The sequence below is a fragment of the Pempheris klunzingeri genome, chromosome 5 (genome assembly GCF_042242105.1).
Source record: "Pempheris klunzingeri isolate RE-2024b chromosome 5, fPemKlu1.hap1, whole genome shotgun sequence".
NCBI lineage: Eukaryota > Metazoa > Chordata > Actinopteri > Acropomatiformes > Pempheridae > Pempheris > Pempheris klunzingeri.
Genome location: NC_092016.1, coordinates 6222469 through 6241442, shown reverse-complemented (window position 1 = coordinate 6241442; position 18974 = coordinate 6222469). Strand labels below are relative to the sequence as shown.

At 39.7% G+C, this 18974-nt stretch overlaps 1 protein-coding gene across 1 annotated transcript; it reads left to right on the top strand.

Moving 5' to 3' along the window:
• Nucleotides 1-1438: 1438 nt before the first annotated feature.
• Nucleotides 1439-14027, top strand: LOC139201574 (ceramide kinase-like). The gene is made up of 13 exons (XM_070830935.1): nt 1439-1726; nt 7643-7783; nt 8086-8208; nt 8298-8423; nt 8519-8585; nt 8853-8998; nt 9704-9778; nt 10999-11151; nt 11795-11900; nt 12072-12151; nt 12770-12975; nt 13079-13299; nt 13391-14027. Exons 1-13 carry the CDS (start codon nt 1591-1593, stop codon nt 13476-13478), a joined length of 1668 nt encoding a protein of 555 aa, XP_070687036.1. The 5' UTR covers nt 1439-1590; the 3' UTR covers nt 13479-14027.
• Nucleotides 14028-18974: the final 4947 nt, after the last annotated feature.

Below are 18974 nucleotides of genomic sequence, written 5' to 3'. Positions count from 1 at the left end.
GATTCGGCTGAAGGTTAAAACTGTTTGAGCTGAAACAGAACACAGCCTCTCTGAGCAGCTCCTCACACAGGGCGGTGTGTGCAGCAGCAGCTCCCCCTGCTGTCTCTGGAAAACCAGGAATCACCTCTGGAAACGTCCCAGAAAAAGTCAAAGCAAACTGACTTTTAAATCAGCGAGCTGCTTTTGAAATAAAATGTTGCTGTTGTTTTTTTAATAAATATATAGGAAATGTGTTTTAAGTAATCAAGTCAAATGAGGTTCACTTATTTCCCAAGAACCATTAAAGCCAGTAAATGTTAAGCCAGTCTCCACTCAAGGTCCACTTACGCTCTTGCTCTGGAGCTTTCAAACTTTCCATAATTACCAGTGGTGGACGAAGTATTCAGACTCTTTAAAAGTATTAATGTGTGTTGCGTAATGTGTTACGAGTGAAAGTCCTGCACTGAAAATGTTACCCTAGTAAAAGTGTGTATTATAGAAAAATATTATCATCAATATCATAGAAAGATTGGACATTTACATACAATATTTTAGACAGTACTAGCACTCTGCATAGTTAAACTAGTACTAGCATCTTGCCAGTACTGCATATAGCTAACAAGGTCTACACGGAGTGAATTATAGCTCCCTTGTAAAAGTAAGCAGCGATAACCATTGTTTTTTTAACAGTATCAAAGAACTACAGGACGTGATTTTGGTTCCCTGCAGAGGAGCTTTGTTCTTCCCTCAGGCAAGGATCAATCAGAGGACGTGATGACGTAAAGGACAACAGACGCTACTGGTTCCTGATGCTTTCAAGTGCTGTCTAAAACGTTGGAATTATAAGACTCCTTGCTTAAAAACAAACAACCAAATGCAAACAATGGGGAGGATAAATTATCAAATAAAATGAACCTGTTTGTGTGATGTTTAGAAATCATAAATTGTAAATCTCTGCCTGATGCTGACAAGCACCTTGATTTTGACTGCATTGCGCTTTGCTTTATTGGATATTTTTGGATACTTTTGTGTAGTTTGTAGACAGTTATGGGTCCATTATGACACCTAAAATCTGATTTAAATCACCCTTTCAATCCACGGTTTTTATGTCTCTAGAGTTCATTCAGAATTTTAACTTTTCCGGGTAAGAAGATGTAAGATAACTATGAAGACAGAACATCTTAGAAGAGGTTTATTTACAAAAAATGTTTACAAAAAAATTAAACACAAATTATTGAATATGAGCACGTACATCTCTGATCATAAAGTTTTTAATGTCACAGTAATTCAAAAAGTCTTGAAATAACAGTGCAGTCCTAAAATAGTTGAACTTCAGATTGTCAGAGTTTTCTGGCAGCACCTGGACGCACCACCAGGCTCCTCCTACTTCCGGTAAGAAACCGCTATCTGTCAGAAAAAACATCCCGAGCTGAAATCCGTTACACGGACACATCCTCTCCCGACCCGTGGCTGCCTGATAGTCGCCTTTTTTCGGGGTTTGGAGCCCCTCCGGACACACAGAGAGAACATGCCCGGCCAGAGGTAACCGTCCCCGGGGCTGCTGCTTCCTCCTCAGCCGGCTGAAGGACGGAGCAGGTCGGACAGACGCAGATGGAGAGGCCGGGCAGGCTGCTGCTGCTGTCCGAGCTCCGCGTCAGAAACGCCGCGTACGATGTGAGCCTGACCCGGTCCCTGCTCACCTGGAAAAGACGGATCTCCAGCCCGGTGTACCACCCGTTCAGACCCAGTAAGACCCGCATAAAATGTCTGTCTTTGTGTATGTATATATTTAACTGTCTTTGTGTGTCTGTCGGCCTTAAACACACCGCGACATCCCGTGAGATAAACAAAGGACATGAAGGACGGAGGGGGGACATGTTGGACACTCAGACAGTATCTGGACCTGTAAATAATAAACACTTTAATGTACTAAACGGAGTATAATGTAGTCCGGACTACAAGTGATACACGAGATATCCGGTTACATAACACATAACATCCAGCCTGACACACAATATGTGGAGGTCACACTGAGGCTGCAGGCAGGGGAGGGACAGTACAAACCAAACCTCATACAGTTTTTACTGTATTCTACACACAGGAAACACGTAGAAACAGAGGAGATGAAATGTGATAGAAGAACTGAATAACAGTCATTTTGTAGCTCTCACAGCACGGGTGGATTTAGTGATGTGGGGGTCCTCGGCCAGCCTTGTTATGGGGTCTCTGTAATGTTTTAATGTCATTCTTTTTCTAGCTAAAACTTTAATGGGGGTTCTGGTTGTCACTGATTGGCTTTGGTTTGCTATCTGTCTTCTCTTCTCTTTTAATCTGTTTTGGGACAAAAAAGGATGTGAGGGGTTTCTTGTCACTTTCAAAACTTAAGCCTTTCAAAATCAGACCCTGCACCACCTGTTTGATTTTAAAGGCTTTCTAATGATAATGGTTTTATTTTCATGGAACAGCAAAATACATACACCATAAAAAGCAGAAAACAGAAGAATAGCAAAACACAAGCACCCCATTAAAAGACTAAAAAAAAGTAGAGCATTCAAATAAGTCATCCAAAGGTAGAACATGGGTGAAACTATTGAATTAAACTTAAAATTTAAGAATTTGAACATTTTGTGTTATGTAAACAACTAGTTGTTGGATTAAAAGGCAAGTCAGAAACAAGCAAAAACGGTTCAGCAGATCAAAAAATTAACTGGAAGATTGATCCAAAGCCGAGGTGCCAGTATAACAAATGCTCAGTAACTCTTTGACCTCAGTCTGGACTGTGGAACAGTCGGGAGACCTGATCCAGCTGATCTGAGAGGCCTTTTGGGCACTACGGGGTTAACAGCCCACTGATGTGCTCAGCCATGTAAGGCCTGGTCAGGAGTGACAGTAAGAGGTGTGAAACTGGGATGGTTTTAGTCTCGTATGTGAACAATCAACATCCAAGAAGCCTGTTTATTATTATCATTACTATTATTTATTAAAACTGTTAATACTTTTGTTCAGAAATGCTGTATTATATGTAGCTGTTATTGTTAAATATGTTACAGTAAATTGATTAATAAATGCATTGTCCATAAAAGTGTAGATATAAAACCCAGTGTCACTGTGGACTCGTGTGCTTTCATTTTAAATTTAAATTTCTTTATGCGAACAGGGACAATGTACAAAGAGCAATAACCTTATTTAAAATAACGAAAGATGTATTGTACCAGGTTTTTATTAAATTGATATTTTCCACCCATCGTTCCTGGGAAGGTAAGTACAATAATAAAATAGTTAAGAAAACTACATATATTATAAGAGTACAAAATACTATTGCAGTCAATAAAACAAACACTGATTTACTAATGTATGCAAGTTTGCTGTGTGAATAACTAAAGTTTTGTTAGAAAGTTTGAAGGTTTGCTGGCATTAGGGGAGATTGTTTCATTGTTTTATGGCCATAAAAGCAAAAGATGTTTGGCAGAGGGAGGTTTTACTTTATGAGCTGGTCAAGATTTATGTAACATTTTATAAGTCGCGGTATCATGTGATTGGAGAATATTCATTAAATTATCCAATTACTATTATTACTTGGCATCCAGTGGAAATGTCCCCATATTTCTTGTCTATGTCGTCATGTTTTTCTATTATTCTCTTCTCTTCTTATCCAACTAATGTGCCGATCATGTAGTTCAGCTGCAAAACTTTCAAAACTGTCAAGCTGAATGAAACTCTGACCAGCAGCGGCTCACCAATATTAATGAAAACACAATAATAATCCCTATTAATGGAGCAAGATTCAAACCCCCTGGTTACACAGTGGGAGTGGCTCCCACCGATCAGCATCATCTTCATCAGTGCACCGTGCCTCTTCATCTAGGTGTGTCCTCAGGCACACAGGTGAGCTGCGTTCAGGACACTATGAATATTCAAAGCAGCAGAGCAGGAAGGTTTCAGGTCAGACTGCAGCTGCTTCAGAGCTCACTGTGACCTGCTGAATTGATCCTAAACTGATCCAGAATCAGAGAGTTGACACTTCTGAATGTTTCTACAGATTACGCTTTAAAGCTCTAATTATTGGGTGTTTCTCACTGAAATGCACCATGGGAGTTGTTGTTGACTTCTTTCCCTCAGTTTTTATGTCTGCAGTCTTTTGAGTTTGTTTGTTTTTTCTATCACAGAATCAGATGTTTTGTGTCGCAGTTGTTTATCATTAACCAACCAGGAGAGTCTCAAAACCGGCCGACAGCGTTAAACGTCAGCAGGTCGGAGCTCCTTTCTGTGTCCTCGGAGTTTCAGCTGCTCATCGTCCACGAAGCTTCGTGTTTCAGCAGTGTGTGTGTGTGTGTTTGTGTTTCAGGTGTGAATCTTTAATGTTTGACCTGCTTTCTGTCTGCTGCTGCTGCTATTTTCATAACATTCACTTTCGTAAGTTTAAAAGTACAGTGAACATGACTATTGATTTATTCAAATAATAGTGTATTGAAATTTCTGTTCAAATACGTAGTCTATTCTACATACATACATACATAGTATATATTCATAGTATTTTCTTGCCAGACCAATAGTAGATTTTTGAGAAACATTTAATAACATGTCGGCTGAAGCACTACTTCTAAACATATAACATATACAGACAATGTTGATACAGATCCCTTGTAATCAACACACATACTGAGACATTTTACAGTATAAAACTTGTCAGTGCTCTCTGGTGGTGTATCTTTACTGCAAATTCTCGTTAATCATTGTCAGCGATTGAATATGACAAAGTACATTTTGTTTTTACAGATTTAAGGTATTTGTACTTTACAGTCTTTTTTAAAAGTCTTTTCTTTTCACACCACATTCTACTTCTACTCCGCTACATTCAGAGGAAAGTCTTGTACTTTGTCCTGCTCTAAATTTATCTGACAGCTTTAGTTACTTTACAAATTTGAGATTTTTTTGCTCACAAAACACATGAAGAGTTTATAAAATATGAAGGTCAGTCATAACTATCCAACAGTTTCTACGTGCACAGCTAAAAGGATTAGCCGATTATTCAGTTAGTTGATTGACAGAAAATTAATTGGAATGATTTTGATCGTTTCAGTCATTTTTCATGTTTCCAGCTCCGGTGAAACTGAGAGTTGTTCTGCATTGTGTACTTTTAATACATTAAATACATTTCTTTGTATATTCTTACATACTTTTACTTAAGACAATATTTTTACAGTGTGGTATTAGTACTATTACTTAGGTAAAGGATCTGAATACTTCTTTTATCACTGTTTATTGGCCAACATGTGAATATATAACTTCCAATACACTGAATATACTATTAATAAGGTACATTGCTGAAAATAATCAAACCACTGATCTCATAGAAACATTATTTCTTATTGACATGGTTGGTCTCGTATTTTATAATAAGATATTGTTGCATTGTTGCAATGCTGGTTTTTGTTGTGTTTGTTTGTTTTTTTTGGGAGCACACACACCACAGTCTACACACTCCTTCCTCCGGCCGAGTCGGCTGACTTCCTGTTGGCTCCTTGCAAACATGAATAGGAAAGTATAGTTTTTATCCAACAGCTCTTCTAGACTTTCCAAATGTTATTGAAAAGAGCAGATCAACCTCTGATATTACAGATATTTTTCAGGGAGTTTGTGTCACTCTGAAAAATGATTGACCGTTTGACTGCAGCTCCTTTTTTAATGATTGTTAAAGGCCGAAGTCACCTCACAGCCCAGTGCCGTTTGTGGGGGTAAAAATGATACCTACTAAACTTCAGCATATCAATGACGCTCTGTGGAGCCTTTGTAACTGTGTGGTTCTCCTGCAGGGTTTTGTGTTCCTTCGTTCCGTCATCGACCAGACTCAGGTAGGCGTGACTTTGCTCCCACAATGCAGTGGGCCGCCTCCACCTGCCCGACTGCAGGTTTAGTTGATCGTGGTGCTGCTGTTAGAACATGTTTCTGTGGTTGATGGTTGAACTATGAACCGTCTGTTCCCAAGCTGAACCTGCAGTTGCGTTCCAAAATGATGCAAGTTCATTTTTACATGAAATAAATTCGCTTCCTCATTTCATCAGGAATCTTAAAAATTGATCTTTAAAAAGCTTAAAAAGGGAACTGGGCTCACTATCCAAATTCTAGACTGCTGTCAAAGTTCTCTAAGTTTTTTAAGATTCATCAAAGATCACATTTTGGAATAGAACTGTTGTTTTCAGAGAAGTGGTGTCAGTTTTAGTGCCGTTTTCCCTCAACATCAAGTCCAGCAGAAACATGCTGTGCTCCTCACTGCTCCTGGTCAAGTGTTTGTTTGTAGTTTGGCTGAATAGTTTCAGTTACCCTGCTGTAGTTTGTTCAGTTTGTGCTGCTGCTTTCAGAAAAATCCTGTTTAATCAAATGTTCTTTTGTGGAACATTTCAGCATTTTGGGAAATCCCAAATTTTGGGAATTCACTTTCTTTCTAAGAGTGGGCTATAGGGATCGGTGTCATGTCTCTGTGTTAAATACGCAGTTGGACTCAGGACGGAGTTAGCCAAGTTTAGCATTGTGCCAGCAATCCCCCCTGAAAACACGCACTGTGTTTTTGTTCTGTTTTGTTTTGGGTTGGGTTTAGTTTTATTCTGTCATAAAATAGCCTGCAAATAACACACTTTTTTCCACATATTTACCAAGAAAACAAACAAAAGCTTGCAGATTCAATCCAGAGTAAATTGTGGACATGTAGAAACACAAAAGGACCAAAATAAAACAAACTGTAAACGGCAAAGAACAAATATTTTGTTAACATTACTTATGCATGAAATTGTAGTGCAAGACAAAAAATCAGGTTATTTCCATATTGGTCCCGTCAGCACTTTGAGTAAGTAGAGCTCACACAGCAGCAGCAAAAGCCAGGTGGCCAAAATCATCCTGCACCTGTGTGGCCATGTGACCTCTTTCATGTGCCGGTTTCAGGCCTCTGTGAGGTAAAGTGGATTGTTTGTAATGATCACTGAGAGCTGATGAAGCTTCAGCTGCTACACTTTGGTTTACAGTGACGTGACAAATAATGTTGAGTCTGATCTCTCTTTATAACGTCAACGTTTCAGTCTTGGTTTAATTGTTCTTAAAGATTTTATTGTCATATTTATTAATAGTGAGAAAAGTGGTGGTTTCAATAGAAAAAGAAGCATTACAGTAAGCGGAGGTCAGTGATACACACATAGTTTTATGATATCAGGTCAAAGTGGGTCGTCCACCGATCGCATGTTTATTGGTTCAAAAGTAGGCTCCTCCAAGTCAAAGTGTCCTTTTGAACAAGACACTGACGCCACGTTGCTTCTGATAGGTGGGTCAGTGTTATTACAAATGTGTTTTCAGATGAGGTTTCTTTACCTCTGGAGCAGAACCTCTGTGTTCTGGTTACATTCCAGCTTTGTAACACCCAACAAATATGGTTCAGACATTCAAAACCAAAAAGCAACTCTCACTCAGTCAACTGTTCTCATGTGGGTCTAGATCGATGTCTTATTTTTCAGGTATCTGCTGGTTTCCGTTCATTTCTTTCGTATTATTCTTGCTGCATCACAGTGAATCTGTAGTTTTATTTGGGTCATACCTGGAACTGCACTCCAAGAGGTGGCTGCTTTATTGTAAAGCTAACAAACTGTGTGTGTGTGTGTGTGTGTGTGTGTGTGGTCAGGTGTGTGTCGCAGCGTAGCGGTGTCAGAGATCATCTCTGTCAGAGAAGAAGAGGAGGAGAACAGCAACAGAAGAAGAAATGATGGCAGCTGGAAAAAGATTAAAGAGAGAGAAGAAAAGGACTGCAGGCAGGCCTTCACAGGTAAACACACCTGGAAACGCACTAAACACACCTGGAAACACATAAAACACATTTGGAAAGACATTAAACACATCTGAAAGCACAACAAATAAACCTGGAGATGCATTAAACACAGCAGGAACGCACACGGGACATACAGTAAACACCATAGACTGCCTGAAAGAAGTGGACGCAGCTTCTGAGTCTGAAAAGTGAAGCCAAAGCTGAAGTTCCTTAAACCTGCATTGTTTCTCTTCCCTTCATACGTCATTAAATGGTCAATTACAAGCTAATTTGTGTGACTTGTGTCTGTTGTGTTTCAGTGCTGTACGTGGAGAGGTGTCAGCAGCACCGCTGGCGGTGTGCTGAGATCACCTTTACCTGTTCAGAGGAGGCGCTGTGTCAACGCTGGATCAACGGCATTAGAGAGCAGCTTGCCGCCATCAGTACGACTTTACACCAGCAAACACTGACCAACACGCATGTGGTCGTTATCAGAAGCTGTCAGTAACGTTGTTGTTGTTGTTCTCTACAGCCAGCAGACCCAAAAACCTGCTTGTCTACATCAACCCGTACGGCGGGAAGCGACAGGGCAAACGTATCTACGAGCAGAAGGTCGCCCCGCTGTTCGCTCAGGCAGGCGTCTCCACACACGTCATAGGTGTGTCCCGTATCGCTCACTCCCTGTTTTTGTACTTCCTGTGTTTAGGATTATGCATCTAAAGCACATTTTGTCTGTTGTGTTTGTTGTCATAGTGACGGAGTACGCCAATTATGCAAGAGATCACCTGAGGACAGAGGCGGAGCTGAAGAAGTTTGATGGGTGAGCATCCCCCATTATTATGTACTGTAATTACACCACAGAGCAGAAAACACCTGCAAGTCAGCAAACATAGCTGAACCACCAAAATAAAAGCACCACAGTGAATCTCTTTTTACACTTAAAGGGACATTTATCCAATTAATTGGTCCGAGAAGTTATGTTTGTTTTAGTACGTTAAATCATAGATGAATAAACAAGTAAACAAACACTTAGTTTTATTTCACCATCTTATACTCCTACTAACGTTTCACTTTAACCCTGACTCAGGGTGGTGTGTGTCGGCGGGGACGGCATGTTCAGTGAGATCATCCATGGGCTGATCTGGAGGACACAGATTGACAGCAGCGTAGATCCACACTCTCCAGATGAAACTCTGCAGCCCTGCTCGCTTCGCATCGGAATAATTCCTGCAGGTCAGAAACGCTGATTGATACTGATTTTATTGTTTGTTAAGTCAGTTGATTACATTTCGTCTCAATCATTCAGTGTAGTAACAATGTGTGGAGGTTATAGACGTCTTTGAGGGGGATCCAAAGGTCAGTGAGCAGGTTATAGAGGTCTTTGAGGAAGTTAAAGAGGTTCATGAGATGGTTCCTTTGGTCCCCCACGAAGATTCAAGAGGTCTTTAAAGGTCCTTATGGAAGTTCAATGGGTCAATGTGTCCTTGAGGAATTAGTGATAGTGAAGTAGTGATGTGTCCTTGAGATAATGTAGCCTGTAGCATCAGACTCGTTGCGAAAGTTACCAGCTGTTCTGAGGTTTTCTCAGCTTGTCACATGATGTACAAAATACTGATGTGATTTTTACCAATGGCTGACAGCCAATCAGAGAGCAGGATTCTCTGTTACTAGGGTAAAAATGCAGATGCTGACTTTGGCCTTCTCAGTTTGTTCTTTCCTGTTTGTTTGTGTCCTTCTTTGTTTTCTATTGTTCTGCTTAAGTGCTCTATAAATGAAAACACACATTCACACACATGCAGTCATTCTTTCTCTCTGCAGCAGGAAAAGCAGCTCAGCTGGTTAATTCGTGGCTGCTGTGATTGGTGCAGGTGTGTGAGACATTTAGGGATGTGTGTGCATTGTGTTGTGTTAACTCATCTGTTTGTTTGTTTGCTTCAGGGTCAACTGATTGTATCTGCTTCGCCACTGTGGGCACCAACGACCCCGTGACCTCTGCGCTGCACATCATTGTGGGTCAGTCACATGGTCTCACTATGCACCAACTATAACATGAATCATTTCAGCACCAGGTCATTGCAGGTTATTTGACATCTTATACACAGGGCACAGTGATCAGAACTCAAAGGATGATGTTTGTCCAGCTGTCATGAAATACAACAGCTTATTTGTAAAAAGACTCCTAAAGGTCATAAGATGAAGAAGGTCCCCCTCTAGTAAAAATAAAATGTCCAGACTTTTTGGTCAATATCTTGCAAAAGTTGCACATTCAGAAACTATATATCCACAGGTGTCTCATAAAGAACTACATCTACTGGTGGAAGTTCTGCCCATTTCCTATTAAAACTGTTAAAGCAGTGAAGCAAAACCCTAATTTAAAGCTTTTGATTTAAATTTAAAGCAATTTTGATTTGTAACAGTTTGTCCTTTTTCAAGAAAAAATGTCAAACATTTGCTGTTTTCATGTTTTTAAAAGGTGAGAATTTGCTGCTTGTCCTGGTCTTGCTTAAATAGTAAACTAAATATCTTTGGGTTTTTGACCGTTAAGCAGACAAAACGACACATCAAACCTTGGACTCTTTTTAGTATGATTCATAGAATAATTGAGAAAATAATCAGCAGATGAATCGTTGAAATAAGTGAAAGAAAAGGAAACCACTCTGTTTAATATATGTCTTTCAAATATTGATTTATTTTTAACAGATATGTGTGTGTGATGTAGCTGTTTCACATTTATTGAATAATTTCAATTATACAGTGTCCTTTTCTCCACATTTGATAAAACATCTCATCATTTTATCAGTAGATTCTTCAAATTAGACCAGATTTGTTAACACCAGTGATCTACTGGGCTGAATTTGGTTCAGACCCAACTACAGTTTTTTGTTATTCTCTCAGGATTATATTATTCAAATGTCACCAATTTTTTTTTTTTAACCATATCCAGTTTGTCCTCCAACATAGTCTCATCAAACTTAATGACAATTGATTCACATTATTTTGTTTTCCTTGGTCACATGCTGCCATCTGGTGTTCTAGTTTAGCACTTGATGCACTGTAGGAGGCTGTCTGAGCATGGCCAAATATACAAGCTAACCTCCTGTTTGAGCATTATTTAGCAGCACTTTTAGCTTCACTATTACCTCCAGTCTGTCAATTGTGGATATATACCAACAATGGCATTAAATGATTCCAGGTTAGCATGTTGATTGTACGTGTTTTATGTGTGTGTTCAGGTGACTCTCAGTCCATGGATGTGTGCTCTGTTCACCACAACAACACGTTCCTGCGATACTCCGTCTCCCTGCTGGGGTACGGTTTCTACGGCGACGTGCTAACTGACAGTGAGAGGAAGAGATGGATGGGACCAGCCAGATACGACCTCTCAGGTAGGAATATGCCGTGCGTTCAGATGTTTTCAGGAGCTATGATGTTTTTACAATCCTGGGAATTGAACTAAGCTGCTATTGTTTAGTGACCAAAGCTTCCTTTAGGCTAAACGGAGGAAAAAACCTCTCAACAACAACATGTTTCCATCATCAGACAGAAGAAATTGATGAATACGACCACAGCTACTAGCAGAAGCTATGAATAGAAACAAGTCGGAAATATGTCCAGGCTCTCGAGATATGTTTTCATGTTTCGGATTCAGAGTTCTGTATCATAAATTTGATTTCCTCTCTGTAATAATGATAGTTTAACAAAAAATTACATATGATTCATTGATTAATAGATCAAATAATAAATGATATACAGTGTTGTATTTGCATCTGGACACAGAACCGTGTCCTTAACTACCTTATTTGTAATTAATGTTCAATTTTATTGTCTTGCAGAATATTACAATTATAGTAAACATTGTCAAATGAAAATCACAATATATTTCATTTTTTCCATAAATAAAGCAGAGCAGAGTTGTTTTTTCAGTGCTGAGTAGTGTTTTAATGCGAGGGCACATTTTACATTTATTAGTCTTTTCATGATTTCCAAAACGCAGCCATGTTAACCATGTTGATGCTCTGACTCCTGCAGGTCTAAAGATGTTCCTGACTCATCATTACTATGAAGGAACAGTGTCCTACCTGCCAGCCAGAGGCATCATGGGAACACCGCGGGACGCCTCCAAGTGTCGATCTGGGTGAGAGAGATGTTATATAGATGATATAGGTGAAGGTTAGCTAATGATTTGGTCCAAATTCTTTTAACAATGGAGTTTAGTAGATAAAGGGGTTGGGTTCTGGTTATGTGATCTGATTATTGCTGTATGCCTCTTTTTTTAAATAACATTGCTGTTTCTGTAAATTACCAGCTGTGTGGTTTGTCAGCACAATGGGCAGCTACTTTCAGAGAGAGCTGAGAGGTACGAGCTGGACGAAGCATCAGACGGAGGTGAGTCCAACAAATCCTCATTCGAAGCTTCTAAAACTCAATAAGAAAATGACTGAACTGTCTTTCAAGAGGTCCAAAGCTATTTGAGTTACATGTTGTATCTTGTTGTATTTCTGAATATATTTATGCTGTATTTGGAAATAAATGTGTTCCATGAACGGAACCCTGAGGCACGCCACAGGAGAGTCACAACGAGCTAAAATAGCTTGAGCTCATCATAAGAAGACTTACCGTGCAGTTGGCTAAGAAAACACAAAACATTCTTACCTCAATATCCATCCATTTAGTAGCTGTTCTGGAGCTCTCAGTTACATCCAATGATCCTCATCAGCACACTTTAACCACTTGCCGTATAGTGGCAGATGTTCATTTTTTTACTGACAACTTTAAGAACTGTCTTGACCTTCTTTGAAACAGCAATTTGCAGAAGAATCTCACCTAAAGGTCCATATAGTAGCTGTTCAAGAGATTTCTACCACATTTCCATGGTCAAGAATAAACTTTGAACCTCAATGTTTTAAAGTTACTCAGTATGTCGGGCGATTGTAACATCTTACTCACTTAATTTTAGGTGCTACTGAATGTATTCATTGTTTTATTGAATTTATATGGTTCCAGAGAGTGGCAGTGGGTGGAGGACAATCCGAGGGAAGTTCCTGGCCATAAATGCTGCCAGCATGAGCTGTGCTTGTCCTCGCAGTCCCAAAGGCCTTTCACCTGCTGCTCACCTGGCCGACGGCACCACCGACCTCATCCTGGTCCGAAAATGTTCCCGCTTTGACTTTCTCAGACACCTCCTCAGACACACCAGCAAAGATGACCAGGTAATAAATCACTAGTCTGGTTTATGGTCTCTCTACATAATCTTGATAAAAAGACTGAAACCTCCAACCCTCCTTACTCTCTACTTCTTCTTTCCTTGACCAGTTTGACCTGACTTTTGTTGAGGTTCACCGGGTGCAGCGTTTTCGCTTCACACCGCGTCACTGCCAGAGTGACTCGGACCTGGAGCTGGATCTGCACGAGAACGGCAAACGCCAGATCTTCAGCCAGATCTGCCGAGACCACCCGGCTTGCGGTTGTGCCCCCGCCTACAGCAGCTGGAACTGCGATGGCGAGATCCTGACCCACACAGCCATTGATGTCAGGTACCATGACCCCTAGAGGTTCTCACTTTACTATCATAACATTTTTTTTAACCTAGGTTAGATCAATGAACACTCCTTTGTTTTTTCCCAGAGTGCACTGCCAGTTGATCAAACTGTTTGCACGAGGGATCGAAGAACCAACAGTGTTCGAAGATCTCACCAACCCCTGTGCAATATAGACCCAGGTCCCCATTATTCCCTGTCAGACACTGGAGTCTTCACCCTGTTTCCAGCCTCTGCCAATGACACTGCTGCCGCCGCCATCATGCAACACTCATCACATCCTTCACCAGGACACCCGACAGGATTTACTGACTCGGCAATGAGTTGTGCCATTATTCCACAAGAATCAGCAGTACGGAGAGAAACAGGTTTTACTTTCTGGGTCTGAAAGTCCAGTATGTTTTCCTCACACACAGGAACATATGTACACTTCTCACTCAATTTTTATTTTAACCTCAGTTAACAGTTTCTTAGTGAGTTTATGGTCTCACTCACTAGTTTAATTTCTCCTTTAATACAGCATGAAGTTAATTTAGTAAATGATGGTCCCATTTAGAGAAAAATAGATGATAAAGCACTCTATGCTTTAGGACGGGACTATCTTGTGACTTGCGATTTTGAAAATGCTCAACTCAAGGTTTCAAAACAGCAGTCACAAACAACAACAAACCAATGGGTGATGTCACAGTGGCTACATCAACTTCTTATATTCAGCTTTAAATCTATTCCCAGGAAACTAGCTGCTGTGTTTAGGTGGCGCTGTTGGTGATTTGCTCTGAACAGCTGAATGGTTGTCAGGTGTCTGGCACCTGATTTATTTTTAAATATAACTCCAGAACAACAGCAGCTGCTGTAGTTGGAAATCATCAAAGCAACATGGACTCTTGTCAGAAATGAGACTCTGACTTCTGTCTGTCATGTGGGTGTTTTCACTCGGACTTGTCATGCTGTTTTCGGTGTTTTCACTCAGATTAGTGTCTGTGTCAGCCTCCAGTTACAGACTTGTCTCGTTCACGGTACATGTTTTCTTAACGGACTGGAGAGGCTGTGTTCAGTCTGCTGTAATGGTTCTTAACTCATAACATTTTTTTCTGTTACATCAGATTTGTCACCGTCTTTGTTATTATTTCATTTCAGTCTTTCTGTTGTGAACCTTGTAGAAGTCAAATCTGGTCTTGAGTCTGGACTGAAGGTTTTTTTTTTCTCTTATCTCATTCTCTGTCTTGTGGCATGTGTTGTCTCAGACTTATCTCGACTGCAGCCCTGCTGCTGATAAGAGCACACTGAGAGTCTTTGTATTTATTCAGCTTGTAAGTAGATTAGATGCTGTTACATAAATGTTAGTTATTTGCACTTTTTAAATAGTTTTAATTATTATAAAAACTATCTATCTTGGATTTGAAATGATCTGTTACATATTATAAGGATGCCAGACACCTGCCAGTCACTCCTATGGTCATGTGATCATTAGGGGTGGGGTTGATTCACATGCATAGAAAGTAAATCCCCTGCACATGGTCGGTACTTGCAGGGGAAAGTAATACTGAGGAGATTTATTTTGCAGTGTTGAACTTTTCTTTCACAGTCACCATCTCTGTTCTCACACAGGTCCATTAGAGTTATCTCAGCAATACCTGAGATCAGTCTTGACTATGAAAATGTATTTTTACATATTTGAATTCCCTGCAACTAAGAAAAGAAATATAAAAAATCTCAAATGTTAATTTTAAGAAAGTTTCGTGTCAGTCAAGCTGGTCGTGGCTGAGTTAAGCTGAGCAGCGCACGCGTGAATGTTTTTAATCTTCCATTTCCGCTCGATATGCAAAAGAAAAGGAGCAAACACAGCACAAAGTAAACCATCTGAAGAAGTGCTTCTTTAACACCAATGTTTCACACAAACTGCAGATTTTCTGCCACTTCTGTAGCTTCAGTTTACTCTCAGTGTGACGTGTTGTCTTTAGCTCGTCTGTCGGGTTACTTTTGTTTTGTAAAACCTCAAGATAATCATCTGAAGCTTCCACAAATCATATAAGACTCACATACAATAAAAGACACTAAAGAACACTAAAGCAGTGGCTCCAACCTACTGGCCCAGAATATTTGTGCAAATGAACCAATTCCGCAGTGAAAAAGGCAAATAATTTGTCTACTTTGATACAAAAGCTGGTTAGGAATTTTATCGTGTTGGTTGAAGGTTCATATTATTGACCTGAAGTCAATTCTGGTTTTATTGGAGGAAGCTGGACTTTAGAGTCCAGCGTTGATATTCAACTATCTGCTCACAAAAAGTGTTCACAGTCGAGTCCTTTTCAGTTTTGAATCAATCATTTTACACTTTCAAAGTGGACAGCTCTGAGCATGTCGTAGCCAGATGTGAACTTTCTCTGTAGCCGCTGCTCGCTGTGTCCACAGGGTTCGTTTTTTTAGAAAATACAATCTACATGTAGCATTATCTGTATTGTCATCTGTAATTTTCTGTAGAGCCTTGTCAGTGTTTTGGAGAATAATTTAAACTTTGACCGTGTGATGAACCAGACAGGAAGACGAGTATCAGCACTGAACTGTCAGATGCTGAAGATGCTGTTTGTTTGTTTTTTGTTTGTTTGTAAGCTGACCAGCAGTTCTGTTTCCTCTCTGCTGACGTCGAGCAGGACTCAATCTGACAGTCGAGGGAAGCAGTAGCAGCTCACGGTGCTCCAAAACACCAACCAGTCAGCTTTCAGCTTTGTCCTGATCCTAATCTATCCAAATACCAGCCGGGGTTTAATGATGTAGCTGCCTGTCTGTCTGTCTGTCTGTCTGTCTGTCTGTGTGTGACAGCTGTGGCTCAGCCCAGAGCTCTTCATTGGTCCAAAATCTGGGACCCAATCAAAAAAACATTTGAATTGTTAAGGAAAAACAGACGTGATCCAAAAGGGACCTGAGGATAATCAGAAGTGGTCCAAGCCAGAGGATAATCAGACCTGAATGCAGTGGAGCTGCAAGCAGAGAGAGAACACAGACACTGGCAGCAGCACGATGCTCCACTAAAAGAGTAAAAAGTACAACAGGACCGTTGGAGACCTGATTGGACCGACAGTAACTTGGTCTTGGCCCGACTTGGGCCTCAGATCAAACCTCAGTTAGTAGGAACTGAGTGGACCGGTGAAGAACCTTTTGGCTCTGCTCTCTTGTTGTTTCGATGTACAATCACAGTCTGAATGTTTGCTGTAAAACCCCCAAACAACCACAAACCAAATGTGCGCAGAGGTCGACTGATGGCTAAAGTGGATTTTTAATGAGGGATTAGATAAAGGCATTTATTTACATTTAGCGGTCTGTAATGATTAATTAAAAGTATGCTAGTGTTTAGAACTACATATTTAGGACCCGGTCAATCAGAATTTGGCAAATTCATGTTTTGGTGAAACGGTCGGTGCTGGAGGCTTCATGTCACCCACCGATTGCAGAGATGAAATTTAAAAGTACTGATTTTGCTGACTGGGACCTTAAAGAAGCACAGAGATAAATCTGTAAAAACCAACATTATAACCGAAAAAGTAGAACTGCAAATATAATCTTGAGAAAACTTCTAGTGTCGTGTAAAGTATTCTACTAACATGTAAACTGAAGGATTAGCAAATAACAATCCTTTTTCCTATTGATTAGTCTTAGTCATCTATCTGAATAGTTATAAAGTCAAAAGAAATCAGCTTTAGTTTCAGAGTCCTAAGCTATAGTTTCTTCCAAATTAATATATTTTTATTTTCAACACTGTAGTTTAATCTGACGCTGAAAACTAGTTTGATCTGGTGAATCAGTCGACCTCCAGCTGTAATCTGAGCTGTAACTGATCTTTACCTTCTGCTGTAGCTGTTTCATTATCAGGAATTAAAAACATATTCAACTCTTCCCTGTACACAGTCGTGATTTTATTCTGTGATTCTATGGTTGTTTTGTACAAAATGTGTTGTCGTGGAGGAAAGCCTTCGTCGCTGCTAAGCTAACAGTGCTAGCCGCATCGCTGCTTGTGAAGCTCACTCGCAAACTGTTAACTCAGTGGGAGGGAAATGGACAGTCAATTTCAAAGCAAACTTTTTAATATTTGTTGTGTTAAAGTGTCCAGTCAAGTTCATAGCTAAAGGTTTGAAGGTTGAAAAGGTTTATCATCCTCAATCCTCAATTAATGTTTAACATATAGCCTCAAAGGGTAAAAACTGAAGTGACTGAGATGGGCACACGTTTCCACACAAACACGCCAAACACTTCTCTTCCTCTTTTTGCACCGTTTTCACCTCGTTTTGATTTTTCTTTATCTACATCCCCTTGTTCAAACTCTTTTACAGCTTCCTCTTTTCCATTTTCCTCTTTTTTGATGTCCTCTTTCTCAACATTTCTCGTGGCCTGTGTACCGTCCCGTTTTTCTGGGATATGGTGCCAGGTAGAATGAGGACAGGACCACAACAGTAGAGGGGAGAGAGGGAGGATAATTTGATTTGATTTTAATGGAATTTTTAAAATCTGTATTTAGCAATTGATGCATATTGGCAAAGACTAATTATTAAAAATGTTGAAGTGAAACAACATGAAAATCATCAAAGACATGGGATCACGTTGTACAAGAATATTGTTGGGTTTGCTGATGACAGTCAGGTATTTCCAATATTCCCAACATAGATCTGTAAAATCTATGTAAATGAATTTGGATGCTGTTGGGATTTTAGCATCTAATTATTAAAAATGTAGTGAAAGAACAAGAAAGTAAGGACTGAGAAGAGAACAAGAAAAAAATAGAAACTCCTGTTTTAAACAAACTTAGTGGCAATTGGAGAATAGATTTGAATTTACGAGATGCTCTTGAATGCATTCGCCTGTAGTGGGGATAGTCGGACCACTCCTCTCTGAGTGACTCCTGGAGTGGGATTTGTGGAGAGGGAGGTCAGGATGGGTGTGGATCAACCTTTACAGAGGGACAGAATGACTTTCATTTAATCATTATTTCAAAGCTTCTGGGGTCTCAACAACTTTTATTTTTAACTTTTATCTTTAACAGGACCTGCATGAAGCACCTCAGTCTGGACTCCTCATCTGTCTTCACACCAGGTGACTGTCAGCCACGTGAGGACCACCGTCCACTGCTCAGGTGTAACATTTCCCTCACTACCACCATGAAATATCAAAGGCTTCATGACAAAATCTCTGCCTGCAGCTTTTTACTTCTCTGTCTCTGGTCTTTTGTGAAGCACCCCATTTTGAGATTAAACAGCAAACTATAGATTTTTTTTTAAAACCTTAATAATTATACGTTCCTGCCTGACATTATGTAAATATTAATATATATTGACATAATATGATAATATATTTATATAATAACAAATTTCCAATGTTAATTTGGGGTCATTGCTTCAAATTACACGGAAGCTGCTTAAAAATATCATTAATTTTCTACAAAAATATTGATGTCAAATACAAAAAGCACTATAATCCAATATCAAGAGGTGTGGCCTGTGTGGTAATAATATGCGGTAATAATATTCATTTAATATTCACTATTGAAGAAAAATCCCAATATGTTCACCAAAAATATTTTGTAACATTAAGAAATTACACACAATCATAATAAATGTGTTATATGAAATCATTTTATTGTAAGTTTTTAAATAACTTTCACTAATATTGTCAAGTCACCATGA

Excerpts from the sequence above, each read along its gene's own strand:
- LOC139201574 (XM_070830935.1), top strand. The coding sequence starts at position 1,591 with ATGGAGAGGCCGGGCAGGCTGCTGCTGCTGTCCGAGCTCCGCGTCAGA. Across the intron at positions 1,727-7,642 it reads GTACCACCCGTTCAGACCCA|GTGTGTGTCGCAGCGTAGCG; the intron begins GTAAGACCCGCA and ends GTGTGTGGTCAG. Across the intron at positions 8,424-8,518 it reads CGTCTCCACACACGTCATAG|TGACGGAGTACGCCAATTAT; the intron begins GTGTGTCCCGTA and ends TTGTTGTCATAG.